This window comes from Triticum dicoccoides, chromosome 3B (assembly GCF_002162155.2).
Source record: "Triticum dicoccoides isolate Atlit2015 ecotype Zavitan chromosome 3B, WEW_v2.0, whole genome shotgun sequence".
NCBI classification, from domain to species: domain Eukaryota; kingdom Viridiplantae; phylum Streptophyta; class Magnoliopsida; order Poales; family Poaceae; genus Triticum; species Triticum dicoccoides.
Genome location: NC_041385.1, coordinates 709,676,230 through 709,703,456, shown reverse-complemented (window position 1 = coordinate 709,703,456; position 27,227 = coordinate 709,676,230). Strand labels below are relative to the sequence as shown.

At 51.4% G+C, this 27,227-nt stretch overlaps 1 protein-coding gene across 1 annotated transcript in view; it reads left to right on the top strand.

The window, feature by feature from the left end:
• LOC119278020 overlaps nucleotides 1-2,584 on the top strand; it is a 9,830-nt gene extending 7,246 nt beyond the window's left edge. Inside the window, exon 7 of the mRNA XM_037559368.1 lies at nucleotides 968-2,584. Within this exon, the coding sequence (XP_037415265.1) occupies nucleotides 968-2,443 (1,476 nt within the window). The 3' untranslated portion in view covers nucleotides 2,444-2,584. The remainder of the gene's footprint in view (nucleotides 1-967) is intronic.
• Nucleotides 2,585-27,227: the final 24,643 nt, after the last annotated feature.

Below are 27,227 nucleotides of genomic sequence, written 5' to 3'. Positions count from 1 at the left end.
ATAAAATCAGGCGACTGACCAGTAGCCGGTCCCCGACTTTTTGGGGTTTACCAAAAGGCTGCCGCGTTACCAAAATCTCTGAACCCCGCAGAATCCCCATTCCATCCGCTGCCGCCGTGCCCAACCCGCACTCCGCCGCGGGGAAGGAGATCGGCGCGGCGCGGCGCCTATAAAAGCCGCGGTAGAGGGAGCCGCCCCACCTCGACACGCGCCGGAGAGGATGGAGAGGAGGAAGATGGCGCAGGTCGCCACGTACGTCGCGGTGGCGCTCGCCGCGTTCCTCTTCTGGCAGTCCACGCGCAGCCCCGCCCCCACGCCGCCGCCGTCCCCGGGGGCCTCCGTGTTCCCGCGGGCGGAGTCGGCGGTGCTCCCGGACCCGGCCCGCTTCTTCGCCCCGCACCTCCTCGCCGCGCCGCTCCCCACCAGCTCCTTCTTCCAGAACTTCGCGCTCAACGACGGGGACCAGCCCGAGTACATCCACCCCTACCTGGTCAAGTCCGCCGCCGCGGGGCTCAAGGTGTGCTACCCCAAGAGCGTCCACTCCCCGTCCTTCCACGCCCAGGCCTTCGTCGCCGACCTCACCGTCTCCTCCCCGTCCGACGCCGCCGCGGCCGCCGGGGCCGGATGGCGCCACATCATCGCCGGCTTCGACGACCTCTCCGTGACCCTCGACTTCTCCCGGTCGCTGCGCGCGTTCCTCGTCCGCGGCAGCCCCTTCGTCACCGTCTCCACCATGTTCGCCCGCTGCCCCGTCGACATCTCCATCGCCTCCGTCCACGCCTTCCTCGAGGCCGCGCCCCGCGACGCCTCGCTCACCAGGTGGCGCCTCCGGATGAACAGCGGCCAGACCTTCCTCCTCTACGCCTCCGCGCCGATCCGCCTGTCCATGTCCAGCATCACGCAGCTGGCGGCGCCCGGCTTCCTCGGCGTCATCCGCGTCGCGTTCCTGCCCCACGCGGCCATGGAGGCCGTCCTCGACCGGTACAGCGGCCGCTACCCGACGGCCGGGGTGGCCGCGGTGGACCGCCCCTTCTCCGTCGACTACGCCTGGTGCACGCAGGGGTCGGGGGACCTGCTCATGCTCGCCCACCCGCTCCACCTCCGGCTGCTCTCCAAGGACAGCCGCGTCCGGGTGCTCGAGGACTTCAGGTACCGCAGCATCGACGGCGACCTGGTCGGCGTCGTCGGCGATGCCTGGGCTCTGAGGACCGACCCGGTGTTCCCTACCTGGCATTCCACCCGGGGCATCAGCGAGGACGGCGTGCCCGAGATCGTGGCCGCGCTGCGCAAGGACGTGGATGACCTCGCCTCCAGCCGCATCACGACCACCTCGTCCTACTTCTACGGCAAGGCGGTCGCCAGGGCGGCGAGGCTGGCGTTGATCGCCGAGGAGGTCGGGTGCCCCGACGTCATCCCGGCGGTGCACCGGTTCCTGAATGCCACCGTCACGCCCTGGCTGGACGGCAGCTTCGAGGGCAATGGCTTCCTGTACGATCCCAAGTGGGGCGGCCTCGTCACCCGGCAGGGAATGATGGACACCGGCGCCGACTTCGGCTTCGGGATCTACAACGACCACCACTACCACCTGGGCTACTTCGTGTACGCCATTGCTGTGCTCGCCAAGATCGACCCGGCCTGGGGGCGCGAGTACATGCCGCAGGCCTGCTCCATGGTCGCCGATTTCATGACACTGTCGCGAGGAGCCGGCGCGAGCTACACCAGGCTGAGGACGTTCGATCTCTGGAAGCTGCATTCCTGGGCCGGAGGCCTGACGGAGTTCGGCGACGGGCGCAACCAGGAGAGCACCAGCGAGGCCGTCAACGCCTACTACTCCGCCGCGCTCCTCGGGCTCAGCTACGGGGACAAGCCACTCGTCTCCACCGCGGCGACGCTCACCGCTCTCGAGATGCTGGCGGCGCAGACATGGTGGCACATCCGGGAGGGCGACGCGATCTACGAGGACGACTTCACCGGCAACAACCGCCTCGTCGGCGTCGTGTGGGCCAACAAGAGGGACAGCGGCCTCTGGTTCGCGCCGCCGGAGTGGAAGGAGTGCAGGCTGGGCATCCAGCTCCTGCCGATCGTGCCCATCAGCGAGGCCCTCTTCCCGGACGCCGGGTTCGTCAAGGAGCTGGTGAGCTGGACCGCGCCGGCGTTGGCCAGGGACGGCGTCGGCGACGGGTGGAAGGGGTTCGTGTACGCCTTGGAGGGGGTCTACGACAAGGAGTCGGCGCTGGCCAAGACGAGGGCGCTGGCGTCGCACGACGACGGCAACACGCTGACCAACCTGCTGTGGTGGCTCCACAGCCGCGGCTCGCCGGGCGCGGACGCTGCTGCTGCTGGTGGTATCGCCGGTGCGGCCGCCGTTGATGCTGCTGGTGGTACTGCTCATGGAATGCTCTTGGATATGCTCGCGGCGGAAGAATCTCTGTCTTCAGCGTGAGAGTTTTTGGTTTGTTGAGTCTTGACTCTTGAGAGGATGAGAAGATAGTCCGATTAGTTCGTGGTGCTTTGGATATCACGATCTTGGCATTTCGTACTGCTTTTTTGCAAGAGTAAATCGTCAAATATTTGTTGCTAGTTAGTCTGTCTTGCCTCAAGATTGAAGTTGAAATGAACTCTTCTCCGTGTTAAGAATCAAACATGTGCTAATGACCGAAGTCACAAACTCAAATAAAATAGTTATGCGAATAACATGTTCCATAACCCCTTGAGCCCACAGCTGGAGGCCAAGATTTTGTTTTATTGTATGAACACCACCGGTTACCGGCATGTTCACGGCGCACATGTCCTCCTGGGTCCTGGCCAGCAACTACGCCATTGCAAAAAGGGCGATGCTAGGCGCCGGCGCACCGGCAGAAAGTTTCGGCCGGTCCTGCCCCAGCCTTTGGATGCGAGCCCGCGTGGCCCTTGGATGCAGCAAAAAAAAAACTATTCGTCCCGGGCTTCTTCTACCTCGGGTTAGATCTGCAGCTCCTGCTCGGTGTCCTCGTCGCCGCGCCTCCACTCCCCTCTGGTGGCCGTCCTCGTCGCCGGTCCCCACCCTCGCCGTTCGTCCTCGTTCTCTAGTCCCCATCCTCGCCGGCTGGCCATCCTAGTCGCCAGTCCCCACCCTCGTCGGTGGTCTTCGTCGACGTCGAAGCTTTTCCCAGATTGGCCTGCCGTTGCAGCTCTCGACGTAGCCGTTGCAGCTCTTCACGGCGACGGGTGTAGCTCCGCCGCCGCCCCTCGCCGCTGATGCTCGCTGCAGCCGCCGTCGACAGCCACCCAGTCAATCAACACCATTGAAAAAACCGTCGCAAACCCCCTGTGTTGCAAACGCTGGAAAAAAAAGCTTCAACCCTTGGATGGAAAAGCTTCAACCGGCACTGCGAATCAGGGGAAGATGCAACCGCTCGCGCAAAATGCTTCAACCCTAGATTGAAACAGTTTCAACCAAATGATAGAGAGAGCTTCAATCAAGCGCCGCTCAAGAACGGGAAAAGTTTCAAATAGTTTACAGAAAAGTTTATCGTGGATGGAAAAAGCTTCAACCATGTATGAAAACAGCTTCAACCGTTGGAAAAAAGCTCCAACCAGACACTGCAAACCAGAGCAAAGTTGCCAACGTTGACAAAAAAAGCTTCAACCGTATATGGGGAAAGCTTCAAACGGCTATCGGCGACAGAAAAGCTGTGGTTGCAGTCCACGGTCACCACGGTCATCGCCGTCGCGCACCCCGGCCGCGGTGGGGTTGCATCACATGGACATCGCCGTGGTAGCACCCCGTTGTCCCCGATTGCGGCATCCCCCATGGTCACCCCGGTCGCCGGTTCGATCTCGCGGACGCAACAGCTCCGTCAACACCCTGCATCGCCGCATCTAGCCCCCCGTCTCTGCCATTGCAGCTCCTCCCCTCCCGTCTCCTACCTTGAATCATCGAGGGTTGGCGCGGCTCGGAGCTCACCGGAGCCATGACCATGGGGGAGGGATGGAGGACAGGAGGAGGCCATGGCGGGAAGCATGGGAAAAGGGAGAGGAGAGTGCCCGGCAATGGAAACGAGCACCGGAGCGAGAGGAGGAGCACGACCATGGCTGCCCGCATTGGGAGAGAGAGAGAGAGAGTTCCTGAGAGGAAGAAGAAGATAGGAAAAACGCGAAGCGGTACATGTGGGCCCGCAAAGGACGTGTGGCTCCTGGTGTTGGTGGGTGTGCTAGGCGCGCGGGAGCGAACGACATGATCGGCCGAAGCTTCGGCAGGTCTGCCGATGGGAAACGTTCCCCTTGCAAAAATTCCTCACTGGGAATTTGTAACTGCTGCATCAAGATCCCTAGACCATCAGGAATTCACATAATAGCCCAAAATAAGCATCTATGTTTTTATTCCAAAAAATAGAAGGTAGAGATACGAAAACCCAATTTGGTGCCCAGGCTCATTTGCACCCGGTCAAAAAAAAAACAAAATAAATACTATCAAAATTCAAAAAAAATTCCAATTTTTTTGTGTGATAGATAATTTTATGCGTGAGGTTCGCTCCAAATTTCAACTTATTTGGACATCTAAGCGGCTCCCAGCAAAAAAAGAAATTAGGTCAGAACATTGTGTGAACAGTAATTTTTTTACAGACCCTGAATTTGTCTTTTTTGCTGAGAGTTGCTGAGATGTCCAAATGAGTTGAAAAGTAGAGGCACCTCACGCATAAACTTATCTACCACACAATTTTTTTTGACTTTTTTGAATTTTTTTAGCATTTGCTTTGATTTTTAGCACCATGTTCAAGTAGAGATTACAACGGGAAGAGGGAGGTTACACCGCCGTGAGAGAGGGAGAGAGTAGGTGATGACGACGGCGAAGTTGTTGGTGTAGTTCGCCATCATGATGGTTCCCTCGGCGGCACTCCGGCGCCACTGGGAGAGAGGGGGAGAGAGCCCCCCCTCCTTCCTCTTCTTCTTCCTTGGCCGCCATGGCTCCCAGTGGACAGGAGCCCCTTCGAGATTGGATCTCTCTCTCTCTCTCTGTGTGTGTGTGTGTGTGTGTTTCTCTTCTGTTTTGCGTCTCTGTTTTTGGCCGAAAACCGTTTCTTAACTATCCAAAGATTCGTAACTTTGATTGGGGTGAAATTTTAGCATGGTTTTTCTCGATATAAGCTTCCTCGCGGTCGAAGAAGTGCTCCAACTGACTTACGAGGTGTCGACAAGACATCTTGCCACACCCTGGGGGAGGGGGTGGTGCTATGTTGTCTTGTGGAGACCGTGGGCCTCCGTTCGCGTTGATTCTTACGTCATAATATTCCAAAAAAATCCGTAAAATTTTATCACGTCTGGACTTCGTTTGTATGGATTTCTGCAAACCCAAAATCATGCAACAAATAAGAAATAACACTGGGCATTGGATCAATATGTTAGTCCAAAAAAATTATATAAACCGTTGCCAAAAGTATGTGAAAATTATAGGATAATGACATGAAACAATAAAAAATTATAGATACGACGGAGACGTATCGGGAAGCGCCGACGGATTTTTTTTCATCGAACCTTTGGTCCAGGGTGAAAGTAGTCCTTGTAGAGCAGACGTGCGCCGACAACCCTATCCCAGCTAAAAATCTCCTCCGTTTGATCAAATTGTTCGATGTGTTTTTGTAACAAAGAAGAGATTTTTTTTTCAATGATAGGATGCACGGGAAGAGACATATCTATTCATGGGGTAGCTATTTTTTTTGCAGGCAATAATGAGAGCTTTATTCAAACAAAAGCATTCGCTGGATCATCAGCCAACAGGCTACTCACCAGGAAGCTAGGGGTCTCTTCCAGCCAGCTCTCAGTCATACTCAGTGTGCAAGCACGCTTGGCACAGAGATGCACTGGATAGTTTGCTGACTGGATTACATGAATAATATCGAAATAAGAAAAAACAGTAGCTAGCTCTCCTATCTCATAAAATAACGGTGCCACAACTGCGAGGGAATTGTGACGATTCTTCCTGAGTTCCACAACCTCCAGACAGTCTGTTTCGATGACCACCTCCTGAAATCCTCGGAGATTCGCAAAGCGCACGCCTTCCCGAACAGACATGGCTTCAGCTATAAGGGGGTCCGTGACACCCACAAGGGGTTTGCTCCATGCTCCCAGGAGGCGACCAACTGATCGCGCCACCCCCCCTGCTCCACCATTGTCGCCATCCATGTGAATTGCCGCGTCGGTGTTTATTTTGATGATTGTTCCATCGGGGGGCCGCCACCCGTATCCTGGCAGAACTTTCAGGTCTTGCCGAGGTATATCCAAGATCGCTAGATCTTCCTTGATACGTCTCATAGAAGTAGATGGGTCAAGTTTCTCCTGATCATGCGTGAGGCGATTCCGAGAGTGCCAGATCGCCCACATCACCGTGACTATGATCGCTCGCTTCTTCTCTGAGAAAAGTTTGTCACATAAAATGTCACGAGACCAAGTGCTTGGGTGTAGCTTCGGTAGGGAGAAATCAAATAGCTGTTGAGCTTGCACCCAGAATTGCTTTGCATGCGAACAGTGAATGAGTGCGTGAGCTAAATCCTCATCCATGGCCATGCAGATTTTGCATCTTCCGAGCTCCTGTATATGACGATACTTCAAGGTACATTCCACCGGAATAATTCCTCTCAAGACTCGCCAGTAGAAGACCCGAACTTTAGGGATCACATTGCACTAGTAGAAAAAGGGTCAAACGTGCAGCACATTAGTGCCGGTTTGTATTAGAGCCGTCACTAATGTATACATTAGTGCCGGTTCCAACGGCTAGCCGGGCCGCTCTCATTAGTACCGGTTCGTGGATAACCTTTAGCACCGGTTCGTGCCACGAACCGGTGCTAATGAGGGTGGTGGCAGGATGTTGTCAGTCTGGGCCCCCTCCAGCACCTTTAGTACCGGTTCGTGACACGAACCGGTACTAAAGGTCCTCCTGCATATAAACCCTTCGTCCAGCTCGCTCTGTTCTTTCCCCTTTCCCCTCTCCTCTCCTCTCTGTTCTTCCTCTTCTCCCCTCGAGCTCATCACACATTTTGCCCAAAATTTGTCAAGATTTGAAGGCCCCCATCCATTCAAGTGATCACAAAGGTTAGCAACTTTGTCCTTTCATCTCTCATTACTAGATTAGCTCTTGCAATGCTTTATATAGTTACTAATTTGTGAGTTTAGTAATTTGGGAGGAAATATATATATGTGCTAGTATTTGATTTATATGCAATTTGAGGTCAAAAATAACACTTAGTTTGCATATGTAGGTGTGGTTTACTTAGTGCCTTCTAAATCTCCGTCCTAACCACCGTCGATCGCTCGCACCGTCCCGTCGCCGGCACCACCTTGTGGTGAGCCTCTTGTTCATGAAATTTTATATAAAAAATTGATGTTTGTGTGATTTGGATATATAGTTAATCATGTAATAATTATCTTACCCGTACGTTGTTTGTTATACATAGTGCCATGGTTTTGATATCCGTCCCCGTCGGCCCTCGTCCTTGTTCTGATTCGGATGTGGTATATTCTCTTTTAAAACTATTTGTTGCATTTCGTGTTTATGACAAATTATGCCAATCAAGTTGACATAGATATTTTTATCTAGGAGGTATGTGAACCGGAAATTCCAATCGACCCTATTGTCGAGAGGTTAAATTTAGTTGAAAGAGAAAACGAGCACTTGAAAGAAAAATTGAAAAGAATTGAGGGGGAGAAGATGGAATTGGAGTTGCATGTTGCCGATGTCGTCGATGATCACAAGATCAAGATGGAGAAAATGCGCTTGAAGAATAGAAAGATTAGAAAATATGCCATCGATAGTGAGGCTTGGTATCATTATGCTGTTGGATCAATTGTTACCTTAGTTGCGATCTTGATCGCATTTGTTGTTGCATTTAAATGCTTTAGCTAGAGAGTTATTTGTTTGTTGCATTTAAGTGTTGTATGAACTTTATGTATGAACTTGTATTAATTTGGTCTATTCGGTGTTGTGTAATGAAGATGAGCCGGCAATGGATGTACGATGACCGATGCTCTCCCCAGTTCGTTGAGGGCGTGCATACTTTTCTGCTTGCGGCTGAGGCAAACAAGCGGGCGGATGGTTTTATGCCTTGTCCATGTGCTGGCTGTAAGAATGGTCACAATTACTCTACGTCAAGAACCATTCACGTCCACCTGTTTGAGTCCGGTTTCATGCCCCACTATAATGTTTGGACCAAGCACGGAGAAAGAGGGGTTATGATGGAAGACAATGAAGAAGAAGAGGATGACGACAGCTATCCTGGCCATGGGTTCCCTGAATACGATGATACAACAATGGGGGAAGAAGCTGAGCCGGCAATGCGGGAAGAAGTTGAAGAAGAGGCATCAGATGAGCCCGTTGATGATCTAGGTCGGGCCATTGCCGATGCAAAGAGAAACTGCGCAAGTGATTTGGAGAAGAAGAAGTTGCAGCGCATGTTAGAGGATCACAAAAAATTGTTGTACCCGAATTGCGTAGGTGACAAGAAAAAGCTGGGCACCACACTAGAATTGCTGCAATGGAAGGCAGAGAATGGTGTATCTGACAAGGGATTTGGAAAGTTGCTGGTAATGATAAAGGATATGCTTCCAAAGGACAACAAATTGCCCGAGAGTACGTACGAAGAAAAGAAGGCTGTCTGCCCTCTAGGGTTAGAGGTGCAGAAGATACATGCATGCCCTAATGATTGCATCCTCTACCACGGTGAGTACGAAGATTTGAACGCTTGCCCGGTATGTGGTGCATTGCGCTATAAGATCAGCCGCGATGAGCCTGGTGATGTCGAGGGCGAGCGCCCCAGGAAGAAGATTCCTGCCAAGGTGATGTGGTATTCTCCTATAATACCACGGTTGAAACGTTTGTTCCAAAAGAAAGAGCATGCCAAGGCGATGCGATGGCACAGAGAAGACCGTAAGAAAGACGGAAAGTTGAGAGTACCCGCTGACGGGTCGCAGTGGAGAAAAATCAAAAGAAAGTACGGGAAGGAGTTTGCAGATGACGCAAGGAGCGTATGGTTTGGTCTAAGCGCAGATGGCATTAATCCTTTTGGGGAGCAGAGCAGCAACCATAGCACCTGGCCTGTGACTCTATGTTTGTATAACCTTCCTCCTTGGTTGTGCATGAAGCGGAAGTTCATTATGATGCCAGTGCTCATCCAAGGCCCTAAGCAACCCGACAATGACATTGATGTGTACCTAAGGCCATTAGTTGAAGAACTCTTACAACTGTGGAATGGAATAGGTGTACGTGCGTGGGATGAGCACATGGGGGGAAGAATTTGACCTAAAGGCGTTGCTGTTTGTGACCATCAATGATTGTCCTGCTCTCAGTAACCTTTCAGGACAGACAAACAAGGGATACCGCGGATGCACGCACTGTTTGTATGATACCGACAGTATATATTTGAATAGTTGTAAGAAGAATGTGTACCTGGGACATCGTCGATTTCTTCCGAGCAGGCATCCCGTAAGAAAAAAAGGCAAGCATTTCAAAGGTGAGGCGGATCACCGGACGAAGCCTCGCCATCGTACTGGTGCTGATGTACATGATATGGTCAAGGATTTGAAGGTGATATTTGGAAAGGGTCCTGGCGGACAACCTGTTCTGAAGGACGCGGACGGACGCGCACCCATGTGGAAGAAGAAATCTATATTTTGGGACCTGCCATATTGGAAAGACCTAAAGGTCCGCTCCGCAATCGAGGTGATGCACGTGACGAAGAATCTTTGCGTGACCCTGCTTGGCTTCTTGGGCGTGTATGGGAAGACAAAAGATACACCTGAGGCACGGGAGGACCAGCAACGTATGCACGGAGAAGACGACATACATCAGGGTCATGCAAGCTACGCTCTTACCAAAGAAGAGAAGGAAATCTTCTTTGAATGCCTGCTCAGTATTAAGGTACCGTCTGGCTTCTCGTCGAATATAAAGGGAATAATAAACATGGCAGAGAAAAAGTTCCAGAACCTAAAGTCTCATGACTGCCACGTGATTATGACGCAACTGCTTCCGGTTGCATTGAGGGGGCTTCTACCGGAAAACGTTCGATTAGCCATTGTGAAGCTATGTGCATTTCTCAATGCAATCTCTCAGAAGGTAATCGATCCAGAAATCATACCAAGGTTACAGAATGATTTGGTGCAATGTCTTGTCAGTTTCGAGTTGGTGTTCCCACCATCCTTCTTCAACATCATGACGCACGTCCTAGTTCACCTATGCGAAGAGATTAACGTTTTGGGTCCTGTATTTCTACACAATATGTTCCCCTTTGAGAGGTTCATGGGAGTCTTAAAGAAATATGTTCATAACCATGCTAGGCCAGAAGGAAGCATCTCCAAGGGCCATCAAAATGAGGAGGTCATTGAGTTTTGTATTGACTTTATTCCTGACCTTAAGCCGATTGGTGTTCCTGAATCGCGGCATAAGGGCAGACCGGATGGAAAAGGCACGCTAGGAAGGGAACAAATAATATGTATGGACGGACATTCTCTCACTGAAGCACACTACACAGTTCTATAGAATTCCACCTTGGTGGCTCTGTATATGGATGAACACAAGAATTTGCTACGCTCCAAACACCCGGAGCGGTCTGATGACTGGATTACACGTGAACAAACCAGGAGTTTCGCCAACTGGTTGCAGACACGTACCATGCATGACACCTCTATTGAAGATGACCTGTACTTGCTGTCCCAGTTACCATCTTCGAATATAATGACTTTCAAAGGGTACGAGATAAATGGTAATACATTTTACACGATCGCCCAAGATAAGAAGAGCACCAACCAAAACAGTGGTGTCCGCTTTGATGCAGAAACCAAGACGGGAAAGGAAACATATTATGGTTATATACAGGACATATGGGAACTTGGCTATCGACGTGGTTTAAAGGTCCCTTTGTTTCGGTGCAAATGGGTCAATATGACACGAGGCGGGGTAACGGAAGACCCGCAGTACAGAATGACAACAGTGGATCTCAACAATCTTGCGTATGCAGACGAACCATTCGTCCTAGCCAATAATGTGGCACAGGTTTTCTATGTGAAGGACATGTCTACCAAGCCAAGAAAAAGAAAAGATAAGGAAGCGAATGCATCGTACGATGAGCCAAAGCGGCACATAGTTCTTTGTGGGAAGAAAAACATCGTGGGAGTGGATGACAAGACAGACAAGTCAGACGATTATGAAAAGTTTGATGAAATTGCTCCATTCACAGTGAATATTGACCTGAGCATCCCGTTAAATGATGAAGATTTTCCATGGTTACGGCGCAAAGGGACACACGCGAAGAAAAAGTTTCACACCCAAAGATCTGGGATGTGATCGGCTTCACTATCATCACTTTCTTCTGTGTTTCACACCCAGGAGGGAATGTCTGTAATAGTTAGGGTAGTTATGTGTTTTGGCATTTGAAACGCGAAGAAATTTTATGTGCAAACAAATTCTTTTCATGCATTTGCTGATTTTTTTCCAGCTAAATGACCCTAAAATTGAAAAGCAATTCAAATGAACTCAGAAAAGGTTGAAAGTTGGCATGGTATCATAATTTCATACAAATAACATGTGCAAGAAAGTAGAGAGGGTTACGGCAAAAACTGGATGCACTTCGTGTACAAAATGGACAATCTCTTTCGAAGTATCAGGGTTTCCGACGAAAACTGAACTGTTACAAAGGCATTTCATTTTTTAAATAACCTAAGCATTACTAAATTGAATATAATGATAAAACACACTAATATTAAACATAAAAAAAAGAATCACTGAAAAAACTTTTTTCAAAGTTAAGTTATTCACAAACTAGTGATTCACACAAATTTCAAATAATTCAAAATTTAAACTATTCAAATTTGAAATCTACCGGCACTAATAGAAAGTTTGTAATTTTTTGTACCTAAAGCAAAAATATTCACAAAGAAACTCTAAATACAGCAAAAAACAACTCAAAAATAAATAAAACAAAAAAAATAAAGGAAAAAAAAGTTAAGAAAAAAAAGCCCGCCTACTGGGCCAAAGCGGCCTGCATACAACTAGAGACACAACCTTTCGTTGGGCCAGGATGTAGGCCCGCGAAGGCCCAGTAGGCCCACAAGGCGACGAGGACAGGTAGGCCCAGTAGGCCTGATTAGGAGAGGAGCTCGAGAGAGCTACCGCACTGGGGCTTATAAACCAGTGCGGTAGCCCCTCGACTAGCGAGGTGGGACTAAACTTCCGCACCGCACCTGCGCCAGCGCACCACCTTTAGTACCGGGTCGTGGCACAAACCGGTACTAAAGGGGGGGCCTTTAGTACCGGTTTGTGCCACCACCCGGTACTAAAGGGGGTCGCTTCCCGCCGCTTGGCCTGGCCAAAACAGACCTTTAGTACCGGTTGGTGGCTCCAACCGGTACTAAAGGTGCCTTCTATATATACAACTGCTACGAAAATTTCAGTTTCCCTCTGTTTTCGTTCCTCTGTTCCGTCGTCTTCGTCGCCGTCGCCGCCGCCCTCGATCGTCTCCGACGTCGCCGCTCGTCTCCGTCGCCGCCCCCGTCCCCGTCGCCGCCCCGGGCCCGTCCCCGTTGCGCCGTCCCCGTCGCGCCGTCCCCGTCCCCGTCGCGCCGTCGCCGCCCCGACCGTCGCCTCTCCTCGCCGTCGCCTCGCCTCGCCGTCGCCCGCTGTGAGTCCTCCAGCCCCGAGCCCGTACACACACACACAAGCATGTTTAATTAGTTTAGATAATTAGTCTTTAATTAGTTTAGATTATTTAGATTATTATTTTGTATGTTTAATTAGTTTAGATAATTAGTGTTTAATTAGTTTAGATTATTTAGATTATTATTTTTTCACTATTATATATGTATGAATGCATGTTAGATGGATATAATTAGTGCTTAATCAGTTAGAAATTAGTGTTATATAGAAATGTTAGAAATTAGTGTTATATAGAAATGTTAGAAATTTTAGTGTTATTTAGATTATTTAGATTAGCATAATTAGTGTTATATAGAAATGTTAGAAATTTTAGTTATCAAAATCCAATCATTAAAAAAAAGTTACTTTTTGCGGGCATATAGCTAGTGTTTGTTCTCGACGATGCCCGGCCCGCATCCTCGCCGTCGACCCGTCCGCGACGACGTCCAGCCGACCCATGTCCGGGACTGGGCTCCGCCGGGCTGGCACTGGGAGGTGCTGCTTGGAGGGGCGCGCCGCTTGATGAGGAACCCGGCCGCGGGTCCCGTCGTCGACCCTGATCTCGTTTGGTGGCATTCGCGTGGGCCAGTTTCGGTGCGGAGGGACCCGGCCCCGCCGGAGGTGGTACGTCGCCGTGTCAGGGAGGAGGACGAGCACGTCCATCGCTACATGGTTGCGTTAGAGGGCGGCAGGTTCTCCAATACGTGGCAGTATCTTCGGGGATCTCACTTCAGCTATGATCCTGTGAGGGTTCCTTCTCTTTGGGTGTCCACCGCCCGCGCCGGAGGAACCGCGAGTGTCCTAGATTCTTCTGTAGTATTCGATCTTTATTAGCTAATAGCCAGTGATGTACTATTCAATATTATATATTATTCAAGATGATGTATTCGAGATTATATCTATTATTCTAGACGATGTATTCGAGATTATATCTATTATTCGAGACGATGTAATTTGAATACTAAATTGTTTTATATTTCTTTTGGATTAGTTAAACAAAAGCTATGGCAGACAATACCGACAGAGAGGGAGAACAGACCATGTTCGATATGATACGCGGGCCAGATGGTAATCAGAATGAAGAAGATTATGACGGCTCCGAATTTCTAAACAACACCGGAGAGGGTGATATGATATTCGATCGCGACGACGAAATTGATGAAGTCATGAACTATGATTATGACGATGACGAAGAACATGTTGATCCTGAAACAACAAACACCGGCGAGGTATATATATTTATATAAGCAGGCATCTGGTGATCATCACATGTTTTAAATGACTTGAAGATATATTAACGAATCGATCTTTGTTCTTTCAGCCATCCGGATCAAGCAAATCTTCAGGCAAAATGACGAAACGAGGCCCGAACAAAAAGTTGAAGCCGGGCGTAAAGTACAATATCGAGGCATGCGGCCCTACTGGCAACCATTAGCGCCTAAGAAGATTGCGGACAAGTTCGTTCGTCAGTGTGGAGTTCTTGTGAAGGACCAACTCCCGATCAAACTTCAAGAATGGAGAGCGCCAGCAAAGCCACGTCCAGATGTTACTTTTGTCGACAAGAATCAAAAAGATCTGCTTTGGGATACTCTCATGGAACATTTCACCCTACCAGATCATTTCACAGAAGCAGATGTGCAGAAAGTCAAAGAGGCTGCTCTTAGGATGATGGCGATTGCATTCAAGAACTACAAGAATCGTGAATGGAACAAGTACGTCAAGGGAGGAAGGAAGACTCCAGTATTCAAGGGAACACTGGAGAACCAACGTGATCATTGGGACGATTTCGTGAAATTCAAGGATTCGGAATTAGCTAAGGAACGGTCGAGAATAAACAAGAAGAATGCCGAAAAAAAAGGATAAGTTCCATAAGCTGGGGCCAGGTGGCTATGCGGTGGCAATGCCTAAGTGGGATAAGTCTGAGAAAGAGATGGAGGATGCAGGTGTCACTCCAGCTACTAAGAGCTGGCCCCCCAGGGTCAGGACTTGGTTCTATGCGCATGGGGGGGAGTTGGACCTGGAGACAGGCAATGTTTCGACGAGGGCAAGTCTTAATGGAGGCGACGATGCGATACTTGTTGCAATAGAAGAGGCACGAATGGGGGTGTTCCAGCCCAACAGAGAGAACGACGAGCTTACGCGTGCCCTGGGAAATCCTGAACACCCGGGAAGAACACGAGGCAAGTGCGCTATGCCGTGGTATGAGGGGTTTTCAGACTGGAACAACGACTACAGAACCCATGCGAGAAAGAAGATTGCGGAGGAAAAGAAGAGGAAGATGGAGGAGGAGCAGAGGAAGCGGGACTATGAACGCCTTCAAGGCCTAGAAGCAAGTCAAGCGGAATTGGCAGTCAAATTCCAGCGGCAGAAATTCCTTCAAGGCCTTGAAGGCCGAGAACATTCGCATGATGGCGTCTGAAATGAGCAGATCTCAAAGACAGGAATGGGTACGCTTGTCAGAACACTATTCATAATTTTTACACCATTATCGATATCTAGTCACACAACTAATACACATGCATATTGATCTCCTTCTTAACAGTTCAAAGAGGTGCGGGAGAAGCTCATAGAAACGGAGCGCGTAGAAGCACTTCAAGAGGAAATAGCGGGATTTTTGCTCGACCAGGTCATAAATCCGAAGGGAGAATTCTATTACCCGCTACCGCCCCCATGAAAACCACTTCCAATTGTCACCGTGCTCCGAAGGCACCAATTAGGCTAATGCCACTGGCTCCGAAGGCAACATTCATATGTAGGAGAAATTATATATAGCTATACATGTGTGTATGTGTGAATTAATTAATATGGTGGTTTGTGAGACATTGATGATATATATATATATATATGCATGATTGGTTCTACTAGAAATTCTATTTATATATATATATATATATATATATATATATATATATGCATAACGTGTACAATGTGTAGTATTGTAAAATACCAGCAAACGAAAAAGAATTAAAATGGAAACACAAAATTAAATGAAAAAGAAATCATAAAACTAAAAAAAACCCAAACCTTATAGTACCGGTTGGTATTACCAACCGGTACTAAAGGGCTTCAGGCCCCCGGAGCTGGCTCGTGCCACGTGGTTGCCCTTTAGCACCGGTTCGTGCTGAACCGGTACTAAAGGGGGGGGGCTTTAGTGACCACAAATTAGTGTCGGTTATGTAACCGGCACTACAGGGCCTTACGAACCGGTGCTAATGCCTGGTTCTGCACTAGTGTTGAGCTTCCATAAGGCACGCCACAGTTATGTATTGTCAATTGAAGACCCGGTGCCGGTCCCTTCTTCGAGAGCAGAACGCTCTTTTTTGTTCACTAGAGACCGGTACGCTGATTTGACTGTGTAGATGCCAGATTTTTCATGTGCCCATGCCATAAAATCATCGCCACCCCCCTGGCGCAAAGGTATGTTCAGAATCGCTTGCGCGTCGGGGCCGATAAACTGCTCATATACTAGCTCCGCCTTCCATGTCCAATTGTCGGTGTCAATAAGCTCACTGACCAGCTCAAGAGAAGCATTTTGAGGTCTTAGCATAGGAGTCATGGAGACTGTCGAAGGGATCCACCAATCCTCCCATATGGATATGGTTGATCCGGTGCCCACGCGTTTGATGAGGCCAGCGTCGAGCGCCTCTCGACCGGCAACAATGGCTCACCAAGTAGCAGATGCAGCTTTTGGTACTGTGGCGAGCTGAAACTCACAATCTGGGAAGTAACGGCCCTTCAAAACCCGAGCACAAAGAGTATTGGGGTTAGTCATAAAACGCCAACCGTGCTTCCCCAAAAGAGCTAGGTTGAACAAGCGGAGATCACGAAAGCCCATTCCGCCTTTGCATTTCGGTGTAGCTAGTTTATCCCAAGATAACCAGTGCATAGACCGCCGATCAATTGAACTGCTCCAAAAGAACTTTGCCATACTCGATGTCAGAGTCTTGCATACTTTCTTGGTCAGGAGAAAACATGACATACTAAAGGTAGGAATTGCTTGGATCACAGATTTTAGAAGCGCTTCTCTCACAGCACAAGCTAATAGTCGCTCCGACCACCCCTGCATGTGCGCGCGCGCCCGTTCAGCCATATAAACAAACGTGCCACGGGTGATCCTGCCTATTGCTGTGGGCAGGCCGAGATAACGCTCGCCAAAAGCCTCAACAGGAACACCTAGCAAAATCTTAACGGCCTCACGGAGCTGATGAGGAGTATTGGGACTGAAGAAAATTGAGCTCTTTCCACGACTGACACTCTGTCCCGATGCCTCCCCATAGATGTGGAGAATATCATTAAGTCTTGTTGCGCTTTGACTGTCCGCTTTCATGAAAATCAGGCAATCGTCAGCAAACAATAGATGATTAACCCATGGTGATCTGAAGCTCACACGGATGCCCCTATCAATATAACCACCATACGAGTTAAGCAACAATGACAGTCCTTCTGCACACAGAAGAAATAAAAACGGTGATGCAGGGCACCCCTGCCTCAGACCCCGTGTAGGGGTAAAGTATGGTAAGAATTCTCCATTGACTCGAACTGTGAAGCGTACCGAGGTGACACACTTCATCATCAGTCGAACAAAAACGACACTAAAGCCCAGTCTCAGTAGAATGGATTCCAGATAGTGCCATTCCACTCGATCGTAGGCTTTCATCATGTCTAGTTTGACAGCACACATATAGTTCTTCCCCTTCTTACTCCGCTTCATTGTATGAATGCTCTCATAAACAACCAATATATTGTCTGTTATCAGGCGGCCGGGGACAAAAGCACTTTGTTCATCACTAATCAGCTCATCCATCAAGCTCCGCAAATGGTTAGAAATAACCTTAGCTGCTATCTTATAAAGCACAGGGCAAAGAGCGATGGGTCGATATTGAGAGATATACTGGGGGTGTCGTACCTTAGGTATCAATGTGATGGAGGTATCATTTAACCCTACTGGAAGATCTCCCCCATTTAGAAAACCGAGGACTACTTGTGTTACATCATCATGGAGCAAGTCCCAATGCCGCTGGAAAAAACCTGCTGTGAAGCCATCTACTCCTTGTGCCTTAGATGGTGACATCTGAAATAGCGTTGTACGCACCTCAACAGCTTCATATGGTCTGTCCAGAAACTCGCTCATGGCCGGTGTTACCCTGCTGGGAACATGTGATAACAACACGCTACAATCAGATGCCCCTTGGGACTCATATAGCTGTTGATAGAAATTCTGGACCTCCACTTTATCCTCATCTGCGTTTGCACACACCGAGCCATCGGCTCGCTGCAAACCAGCAATGCGATTCATACGTTGTCGCTTTTTCATTTGGGCGTGAAAAAACCCCGTGTTGCGGTCGCCCTCTCGCAGCCAAGGTACACAAGATCGTTGCTGCGCCCAAAGTTCCTCCTGCCGGAGCGCTTCTCTCAGCTTGATGATAGTTTTCTTTTCTTCGTCAGAAGGGCCCCTGCCAACAGATTGCCGTCGCAAACTATCCAGGCGCTGCTATAGCTGTCGGACTGTCCGGGCTAGACATCCGAACTCCCTTGCTCCCCATGGTTCGAGTGTTCTTTGAAGATCACCAAGTGAGTCTGCCACACCCTGCAGCCCCGGTCCCCGTATACTCCGACGCAAAGTTTCAGTAACTAGGCGTCATAATCAATGTGCGTCTGCCAAACATTCTCGTACCGAAACTGACGCTTTGAGCGAGACTTATTTGGCAACTGGTTCAGGTTTACAACAATGAAGCAATGGTCCGACTCAGCTGCACAAACATGCCTTACTCCAATATGATCATAAAGCTGCCTGAAATCTTCATTTGCTAATGCTCTGTCCAGGCGGGCTTTAACATTCAGATTTCCCCCCTGTCGGTTATCCCACCGGCCAAGGTCTTGGAAGGAACACTCATCGACAACCTCTCGGAACGCTCTCATTTGCCACTCCGGCCTGGCCGAGGTACTAAAGTGTTCGGTGGCGTAGAGAGTCTCATTGAAGTCACCCATACATAACCACGCCGAGTGTTGTATCGTATGCAGGGTCCGAAGAAACCGCCAGCTATGATGACGATTCTCCACTCTTGGGGCTCCATAGAACCCCGTAAACCGTCATATTGGCGAAACTTGATCTGTCCTCCGCACCAACACATCAATGTGGGCGGAACTGAAGTTTTTGAGCTCGACGTCCACATCCTGGGACCAAAATAGTCCGATGCCGCCGCTCAATCCCGTGCTACTGACTGCAAAACATCCTGCAAATCCCATCGAATGTTGCAGGCTCTCTACTCTTTTCGCTGATATTTTAGCTTCCATGACAAAGAGTAGGAGGGGTAACTCTTGCTTCACAATATTGCGAAGCTCTTGAACTGCCTCGGGGTTCCCAAGCCCCCGGCAGTTCCAGCTTATGCAGCTCATTGGGACGGGCAGGACTGCCCTGCAGTCTCTGCCGAGTTCTCAGGTGTGGGTTTCTTCTTCTTTGCTTCCCGTTCTAGCTCTTGTCCATCTCCGAGTGCTGATGCATCTGCGCCCTCATCTTGAGTATGATCAATGTTCCCAGGGGCTACACCATCAGTAATCATGAGAGGAGAGTGTTCCACTCGCCGGTAAATCTGTTTTGGGGCTCCCTTCCTCTTGATGTTTGCACGTTCCTTTGCAGGGGAGGTCACCTCCTCGCCTTTGCCAGCGTTGGAAGAATTCTTGGACTCGCGGTGGCTGCTCGGCTCCGTATGCTGCTCATGACTTGAGTTTTCTGCCGACGTAGCCTTTCCCCGTTGTTCCGGTGCCCTCAACTTTGGTCCAAAAGGGAGGTTTCCTTTTTCATCACGAGGACCCGGTGTAGGGCACATGATCTCAGAGTGGCCCAGACGACCACAGGAAAAGCAAAAGTGAGGAACTTGCTCATACTGTATATCGTAGAGATCAACCTTCTTCCTCTTTGCCGAGTCTATCAAAATCCACCTCCTAAGAGGTTTGCTGACATCAATGGATACCTGCGCTCGCAAGAAGCCACCCACATGATCAAACTAAATTGAAGTGGCATCCTTATCGATCTGCTGCGCGATCAGTTTCCCCCAAGTATCATCACGCAGGTTGTATGGGAGATTTGGAACCCTAGCCCACAGATGGAGCCGCTCAAACTTGACTTCGTCGGGCCGCATGCAATCTTCAAAGTCCGCCAGAATTACAGCGTTCTTGCTCACGTGCCATGGCGATCCCTGTCAGATGCGTTCACGATCCCGTTGATTCTCAAACTCTGCCACGAACATGTTCTCCCCCATTGATCTAAACTCTAGACCTCGAGGATTGCCCCATGCAGGCCGAAGAGCGCCAGCTATGGTGTTGGTATGGAGCAAATTCCGGTGTAGTACCTTGCCAGCGATGAGCCATCGCTTCGGTTTATCGTCCTCTCTATCATCGATGATCAACGGAGTTGCCTCTTCATCGGTGATTCCCATCTTGCCCAGAGCCTCCTCTAGACGTGCTCTCGCCGCCCTGGGTGACTCCGGCGTCTTTCCCGTGCCCGCGCCCTGGGAGGATGAGGCCATCTCCGCGCCGGGATCTCGAGCGCGGCCCGCCGGTGTGGAAACTAGCGGCCGCCGCAGTTCCACTTCGAAGCCCTAATCGCCGCCGCCAGAGGGGTTTTTAGGGTTTCGGGGAAAACTGGTGTAGACGCAGAGGGAATTTTCGTTTTCCGTTCTATTCATGGGGTAGCTAGCTTTGTACCTTGTGCATGGCAAAATTGTCTACTTGATTGCATGGATACAAGGCCATACACAGAAGTAGCATGCATCAATGGATTCGACATAGAGAAGGAAATGTGCACCAGTTGTCTTGCACATGCATGCTTCTTGGCTATTAATTAGTGCATGGAGTCAATTAGCACACGTAGCCATCCATGCATGCATTTGAAGGATAAGTATATAAGTATATGGCTATGTATGTGGTGTATGTGCACAGCAGGTAGTACCTACAAATACATGCGTATGAGTAACCATGTGCATGAGTACGTATTCGGGTGTTCGGTGCGCCGCCCGGCAGCACGTGTACATTCGTACATACCCAAATACGCGGGCGTATCTTTGGCACGGAAATCACATAGCCGCTGCTAGATGGCAATCCTGCGTACGGCTGATGACTGATCAGGTAAGTTTTCTTTCTTGATTTTGTTCTAAACTAAATAAATGCAGGCGGGCCAAGCAAGGAATTATAATTGCGCTACCGAAGGAAAGCTGGTCAGAAAAGGAAACTGAGAGGATCAACTTGCCGAGTAATCAACGTGTCCGGACGATCTGCTGCAAGAGATTCAGATTGCGTTCTACACACTTGCCCGATCAGATCAACTTGGACGGGGGGCCAGCCCCTATCCCTCAGCGTATAAATACAAGGAGGAGCCGTCCAAACCGGGGCAGCGACGCGCCCCTGAAGGCAGCGTAGAGGTCAGAGATCTCACGCAACCGGGGGAGGAGAGGAAACGGAAGCCAGCCGGGCGAGACGCGCTGCCGGCGGCGGCGTGTACGGCGGCCTGGCTCTCGATGGTGCAAGTACATATGCGTTGCATGGCACATGCATGCAAGGGTGTCGGTGTACTAGAGTAGGGGTACCCTAGTATCCCGAACTTGTGCACGGGCAGTTGCAGCACCCCGCGATAAGGCTCGCCAGGTCACCGCCAAGATCCTCTGTGGCTCCTCAGAAGACGAGACCCCGGCAAGAGGAGCTTGCCGGGAAGCCATCCAAGAACAAAGTATTCGACCCGAGAAGACAAGGCCCCGGCAAGGAGAGCTTGCCGGGAAGGCCAACCAAGGCATCACAAGAAAGCTTGCCGCGACGCACCACGCGCCCCGGCAAGGCTCGGTGAGCGACAAGCTCCCGGGCCCGACAAGGTAGCGCCCGCGGCAAGATACTTGCCGCGGCAAGCGGCCACTCCGCGCCCGGGCTCCAGCACATCCACCAACGTGTCGCCTGGAACCCTTCCAGGCACGCGTGGCGGGAGGCTGTGCAGCCAGCGGTGCGCGGTGGCGAGCGACGCTGACAAGAAGGCCATCGTGGCGATCGGTGGCGCCCCTGACGGTCTCTTCTCGCACTGTTTAGACGACACAGACGGGCATTTAATGCCCTTGTCCCCTGCCGTCAGGGTTAGGTATGATACACTGTGTCTACAATAGAGGTAGCTGTACCTACCGCACTCTTTTTCCATTTTTACCCCTCTAGTCTGCGTTGCCACTTGTCGGTGACCCCTTTAGCGTATAAAAGGAGGCCCATGCGCAACGTAGAGGGGGTTCGACCCATTCGAAGCTAGCAACATTCTCACGCTCAGTTCGGTAGCGCTGATCGCTCCTGAGCAAGAACTGAATATACACATAGATGCGGCAGTAGGAATGTTATCTCTCCGGAGAGCTCCGAAGCTGGGTAAACTGCTCGTGTGCATTGCCTCGATCCGCTCTTCGTGCGACCTCCGCCCCCCGCCGAACCGAAAGGGGCTCGGTCTGCCGGTCCCATAGGTGTTCGTGGATCAGTTTCCCCGACATCCTTGGCGCGCCAGGTAGGGGGTGCGTCGAGATCGTGTGAACCCGATCCGGCGTGCACACGAGCTAAATCTTCATCGACTTCATCGACATGCCGCCGAAGAAGAAGGCTTCGGAGGAAGCTGTTCCGTCCGCGTCGCTCCCACCGCCTCCGGAGCAAGCGGACGGTGGAGTGGACACCGACGGAAGAACGGGCGTCGACGAGGGTGCTCACAGTGCGGCCAAGTCCAAGGACAAGGCAGCACAGACCTCGGCGTCCGTACGCGCGCCGCGCCCGTCTCAGGAAGCGCGGGATCAGCAACGTCATGGCGTTCGGAGCGCCATACGTCCGCTGGGCCAAGATCAAGCTGGTGGTTCTCGCGGAGTTCAAGACCAGCATGCACGCCAGCATGCTGGCCCCAGCGAAATGCGGTCGCCTGGACGGGACACTGCTCCTTCTAACATAGTTAGAAGTCCGAGCATATCCCGCTCCTCGCACCGCTCGCCGATGCCGCCCACCACTCCAGCAGAAGCCTTGGCGCGAGCTCAACTGCTTCTAGATTACCCTCCGACGGCGGACAAGACCGACGAGTGGAGGGCCACTATCCAGAGTCTCATCGGCTTCGCCAACGGCGACACTGCGCGGCAACCAAGCACCTCGCTGCCGCGGCAAGACTACCGGACGCGAGCCGATGGCAACAAGACCGATGGAGGTGCGACTTCCATGCACTCTCCACCTCGAAGGCCAAGATCGCCGACTCGCCGGATCCACCCCGACAGCGACTCCACCGCGTCATCGGATCCACGAGCTCGTCGTGATCAGCGCCATGTTCTCCATGAACGACGGCAAGAGGACGCTCGTACCCGCATCGAGCGTCAAAGAGAAGCGCGGCGCCAATCTGACCAGCGCGCTGGGCCCTCTGTCGACATGCATGCGCCGGGGGAACCAGGCGACTTGCCGTACGCGGTAGGTTGCCCTGCGTTCACCCATGAGCTGCGGCAAGTCCAGTGGCCCAGCAAGAAAAACTTCAAACCAGATGTACCGGAGAAGTACGACGGCAAGTCGCATCCATCGGAGTTCCTCAGCATCTACACCATCGCGGTGCAGGCTGCCGGGGGACGAGACGACAAGATCCTTGCCAACTACTTCCCGCTAGTGCTCAAGCCTAACGTCAGATCCTGGCTCATGCACTTGCCGGACAATTCCATCTCCTCTTGGGCAGATCTATGCCATCAGTTTGTCGGCGCCTTTACAGGCGGCCACAAGCCACATGGCCAAGAGAGCGACCTTCATCTGCTCGCCCAGAAGGAAGGAGAGTCCCTGCGCAAGTACATTCAGAGATTCAGCCGTGTACAACACAACATCCCGGACGTCCACCCTGCCGCGGTCATCAGCACGTTTCATCAGAACGTGCGAAACCGCAGGATGAGGGAGGAGATGGCGATGTGCAAGATCAGGGACGTCAACGAGCTTTATGCCCTGGCCGACAAGTGTGCATGTGCTGAAGAGGGGAGGAGGCTCCCCGGAGAGAATATAGGAGCAGGAGGGTCCGACAGTGAAGATGCCGCCCCGGCAAGGAAAGGCCAGCGGCGGAACAACAGAAGGAAGAAGGGCAAGGAAGTGCTAGCTGTTGAGCAGACTGGCAATGGAGGTGGCGCCAAGGAAGCTAAGGATGGTGGCTCCGGCAAGGAGGCCCAGGCTGTGGCAGCCGCCGACAAGCAGGACAGCTCCGGCAAGCAGTATTGCAAGATCCACCGCACCAAGGGCCACGACCTCCAGAGCTGCAAGAAGGTCGAGCAGCTTGTTGAGCAGCAAAAAGCTGAGTACGAGCGACGCGACAAGGAGAAGGCCCAGGAAGGTGCTGGAGGAGCCGGCAAGAAACGCCCTGGCCGGGGAGGACGCCGCGGCAAAGCCAAGCAGCGGCAAGGTGACAGACCTCCCCGTGGCCGCGACAAGGATGAAGACGACGACGACGGCGAAGATATGGATGATGACGAGGCCGACGAGCAGGAATTTCAGAAAGCCACAGAGGTCCTGTGCGTTGACGGTGGTGCTTCTCTGCATACTTCGCATCGCCAACTCAAGCAGTGGATGCGGGAAGTTAATGCAACAGAACCGTCCGTAGAGTCACGCAAGCCCCTGAAATGGTCCAGCGCGCCTATCATCTTTGATATTGAGGATCACCCTGATCGCATAACTGCGGTCGGGTGCTTGCCGATGTTGGTTTCTCCAACTATCCGCAACCTCAAGGTCACGAAGATGCTAGTTGACGGCGGGGCCGACTTGAACCTGATATCCTCCGCAGTCCTCCAGAAACTCCAGATCCCTGACAGCGAGCTCGAAGAGACCAGCACATTCCAAGGAATCAACCCGGGAAGGAGCAAGCCGAAGGGAAAGATCACGGTGCCGGTGACATTTGGCAGCGAGCTGAACTTCAGAACTGAGAGGGTCACTTTTGACGTTGCTGACTTTCCATTGCCCTACAATGGAATCCTTGCCCGTCCGGCACTCGCCAAGTTCATGGCAGCCTCTCACTATGCATACAACATGCTCAAGATGCCAGGCCCGATAAGTGTCATCTCTGTCCCTGGCGACAAGAAGGATGCCCTTATCTGCACCGACAAGATTTACCGGGAAGCAGCTGCCGCAGCTGATCGCAAATCACTTGCCGCTGAAGCTCCCGAGGGGAAGAAGAAGACCAAGTCCGGCAAGAGCTCTGATGCCCACTCCGGCAAGCGCACCTCTTCGGAGTGCTGCGCTACCGTCGAGGACGCACCATCGAGCTCCACCGGCAAGTACAAGAAGACGATGGCAGCTCCACCTGAGACCAAGAAGGTGTCCGCCAAGGAGGATGGCACTGGTGGTACCTTCACCATCAGTGCCACCCTCGACCCAAAATAGGAAAGCGCGCTCATTGCTTTCCTGCAGACGAATGTCGACGTGTTTGCATGGCAACCGTCTGATATCCCCGGTGTTCGCAGGAAAGTAATTGAGCACCACCTAGCCGTTTGTCCTCATGCGCGGCCCGTCAAGCAGAAAGTCGGGAAGCAAGCAGTGGAGCGCCAAGAGTTTATTGCAGAAGAAATCAAGAAGCTGGAAGCAGCAGGCCTTGTCAGAGGAGTAATCCATCCCACGTGGTTGGCCAATCCTGTAGTTGTGCGCAAGGCCAACGGGAAATGGAGGCTTTGTATAGACTTCACTGATGTCAATAAAGCTTGTCCCAAAGACCCATTTCCCTTGCCGCACATAGACCAGATTGTTGACTCCACAGCCGGATGTGATTTGCTTTCATTTCTTGATGCATACTCAGGATATCACCAGATCTTCATGGCAGAAGAGGATGAGGAGAAAACTGCATTCATCACACCATGTGGCACATACTGCTTTGTACGGATGCCCTTCGGGTTGAAGAATGCTGGTTCGACATTTGCAAGAGTAGTCCATGTCGCTTTTGAGCCACAGATACACAGAAATGTGGAAGCCTACATGGATGATATAGTAGTCAAGAGCAAGGACAAGGCTACTCTGATTCAAGATTTAGATGAAACCTTTGCAAATCTGCGCAAGATCAACCTCAAGCTCAACCCCGAGAAGTGCGTGTTTGGAGTCCCTTCCGGCAAGCTTCTCGGGTTCTTTGTGTCTCAGCGGGGGATTGAAGCAAACCCCGACAAGATCAAGGCCATTGAGCAGATCGAAGCACCGAAGCGCGTCAAGGATGTACGAAGGCTTGCCGGTTGCGTGGCTGCTCTCAGCAGGTTTATCTCTAAGTCTGCTGAGCGCGCCTTGCCGTTTTTCAAAATATTGAAAAAGGCAGGTCCAATGAAATGGACTCCGGAAGCGGAGGCTGCGCTACAGGACTTGAAGAGGTATCTGTCCTCCACTCCAATACTTGTCGCACCTAAGCCACAAGAGAAGTTGCTGCTGTATCTAGTAGCAACCAATGAAGTGGTTAGTGCTGCGTTAGTAGCAGAGAGGGGGGCGGACGATGAGCCAGCAACCGCGGCAAGCGAATCCAGCGACAAGCAAGGGGCTTTGCCGACAAGCTCTGGTCCCGACAAAGATGGATCTGCGCAGGCATGCAAGGAGGTGCAGAAAAAAATGGTGCAGCGCCCAGTTTACTTTGTCAGTTCCCTTCTGCAGGGGGCTAGATCAAGGTACTCTGGTGTGCAGAAGTTGCTTTTCGGCCTTCTCATGGCCTCGAGAAAGCCGCGCTATTACTTCCAGGCACATGAGATCACAGTTGTCACTCGCTTTCCGCTGAAGAGGATATTGCAGAATCTAGAAGCAACAGGCAGGATTGTCGAGTGGGCACTGGAACTGTCAAGCTTTGGCCTCAAGTTTGAGAGCACTTCAACTATCCAAAGCAGGGCATTGGCAGAATTCATAGCAGAGTGGACGCCAACACCAGATGAAGAAATTCCAGAAACGAGCATCCCCGTCAAGGAGGCAAGCAAAGAGTGGCTGATGTACTTTGATGGTGCCTTCTCGCTGCAAGGCGCCGGTGCTGGCGTGCTGCTTGTCGCACCCACCGGAGAGCACCTCAAGTACGTAGTCCAGATGCACTTTCCCAAGGAGCAAGCAATGAACAATACCGCAGAGTATGAGGGTTTGCTTGCCGGCCTCAGAATCGCAGCAGACCTTGGGATCAAGAAGCTCATTGTCAGGGGTGATTCACAGCTTGTCGTCCGCCAAGTGAACAAGAGCTACCAGAGTCCGTTGATGGAAGCCTATGTCGATGAAGTGAGGAAGCTAGAAGAACACTTTGACGGCCTGCAAATGGAACATGTTCCACGAGCTCAGAACGATATTGCTGATGGCCTGTCAAAGTGCGCCGCACTAAAGTTACCGGTGGAACCAGGGATATTTGTGCTCAAGCTGACTCAACCATCCGTGACACCATCGACTGGACAGAGCAAGAAGAGGAAGTTGGTTTCTGGTGACTACTTTCCGGTAGAGCTTCCCGAAGCCGCCGCCAAGAAGGTCCCCAAGATCAACGCCAAGAGTGCTGAGGAGCAGTCTGCTCCGGCGAACCTTACAGTTTGTTCCGTTGAAGCAGACGCTCCCGACAAGTTTTGCTCCGGCAAGC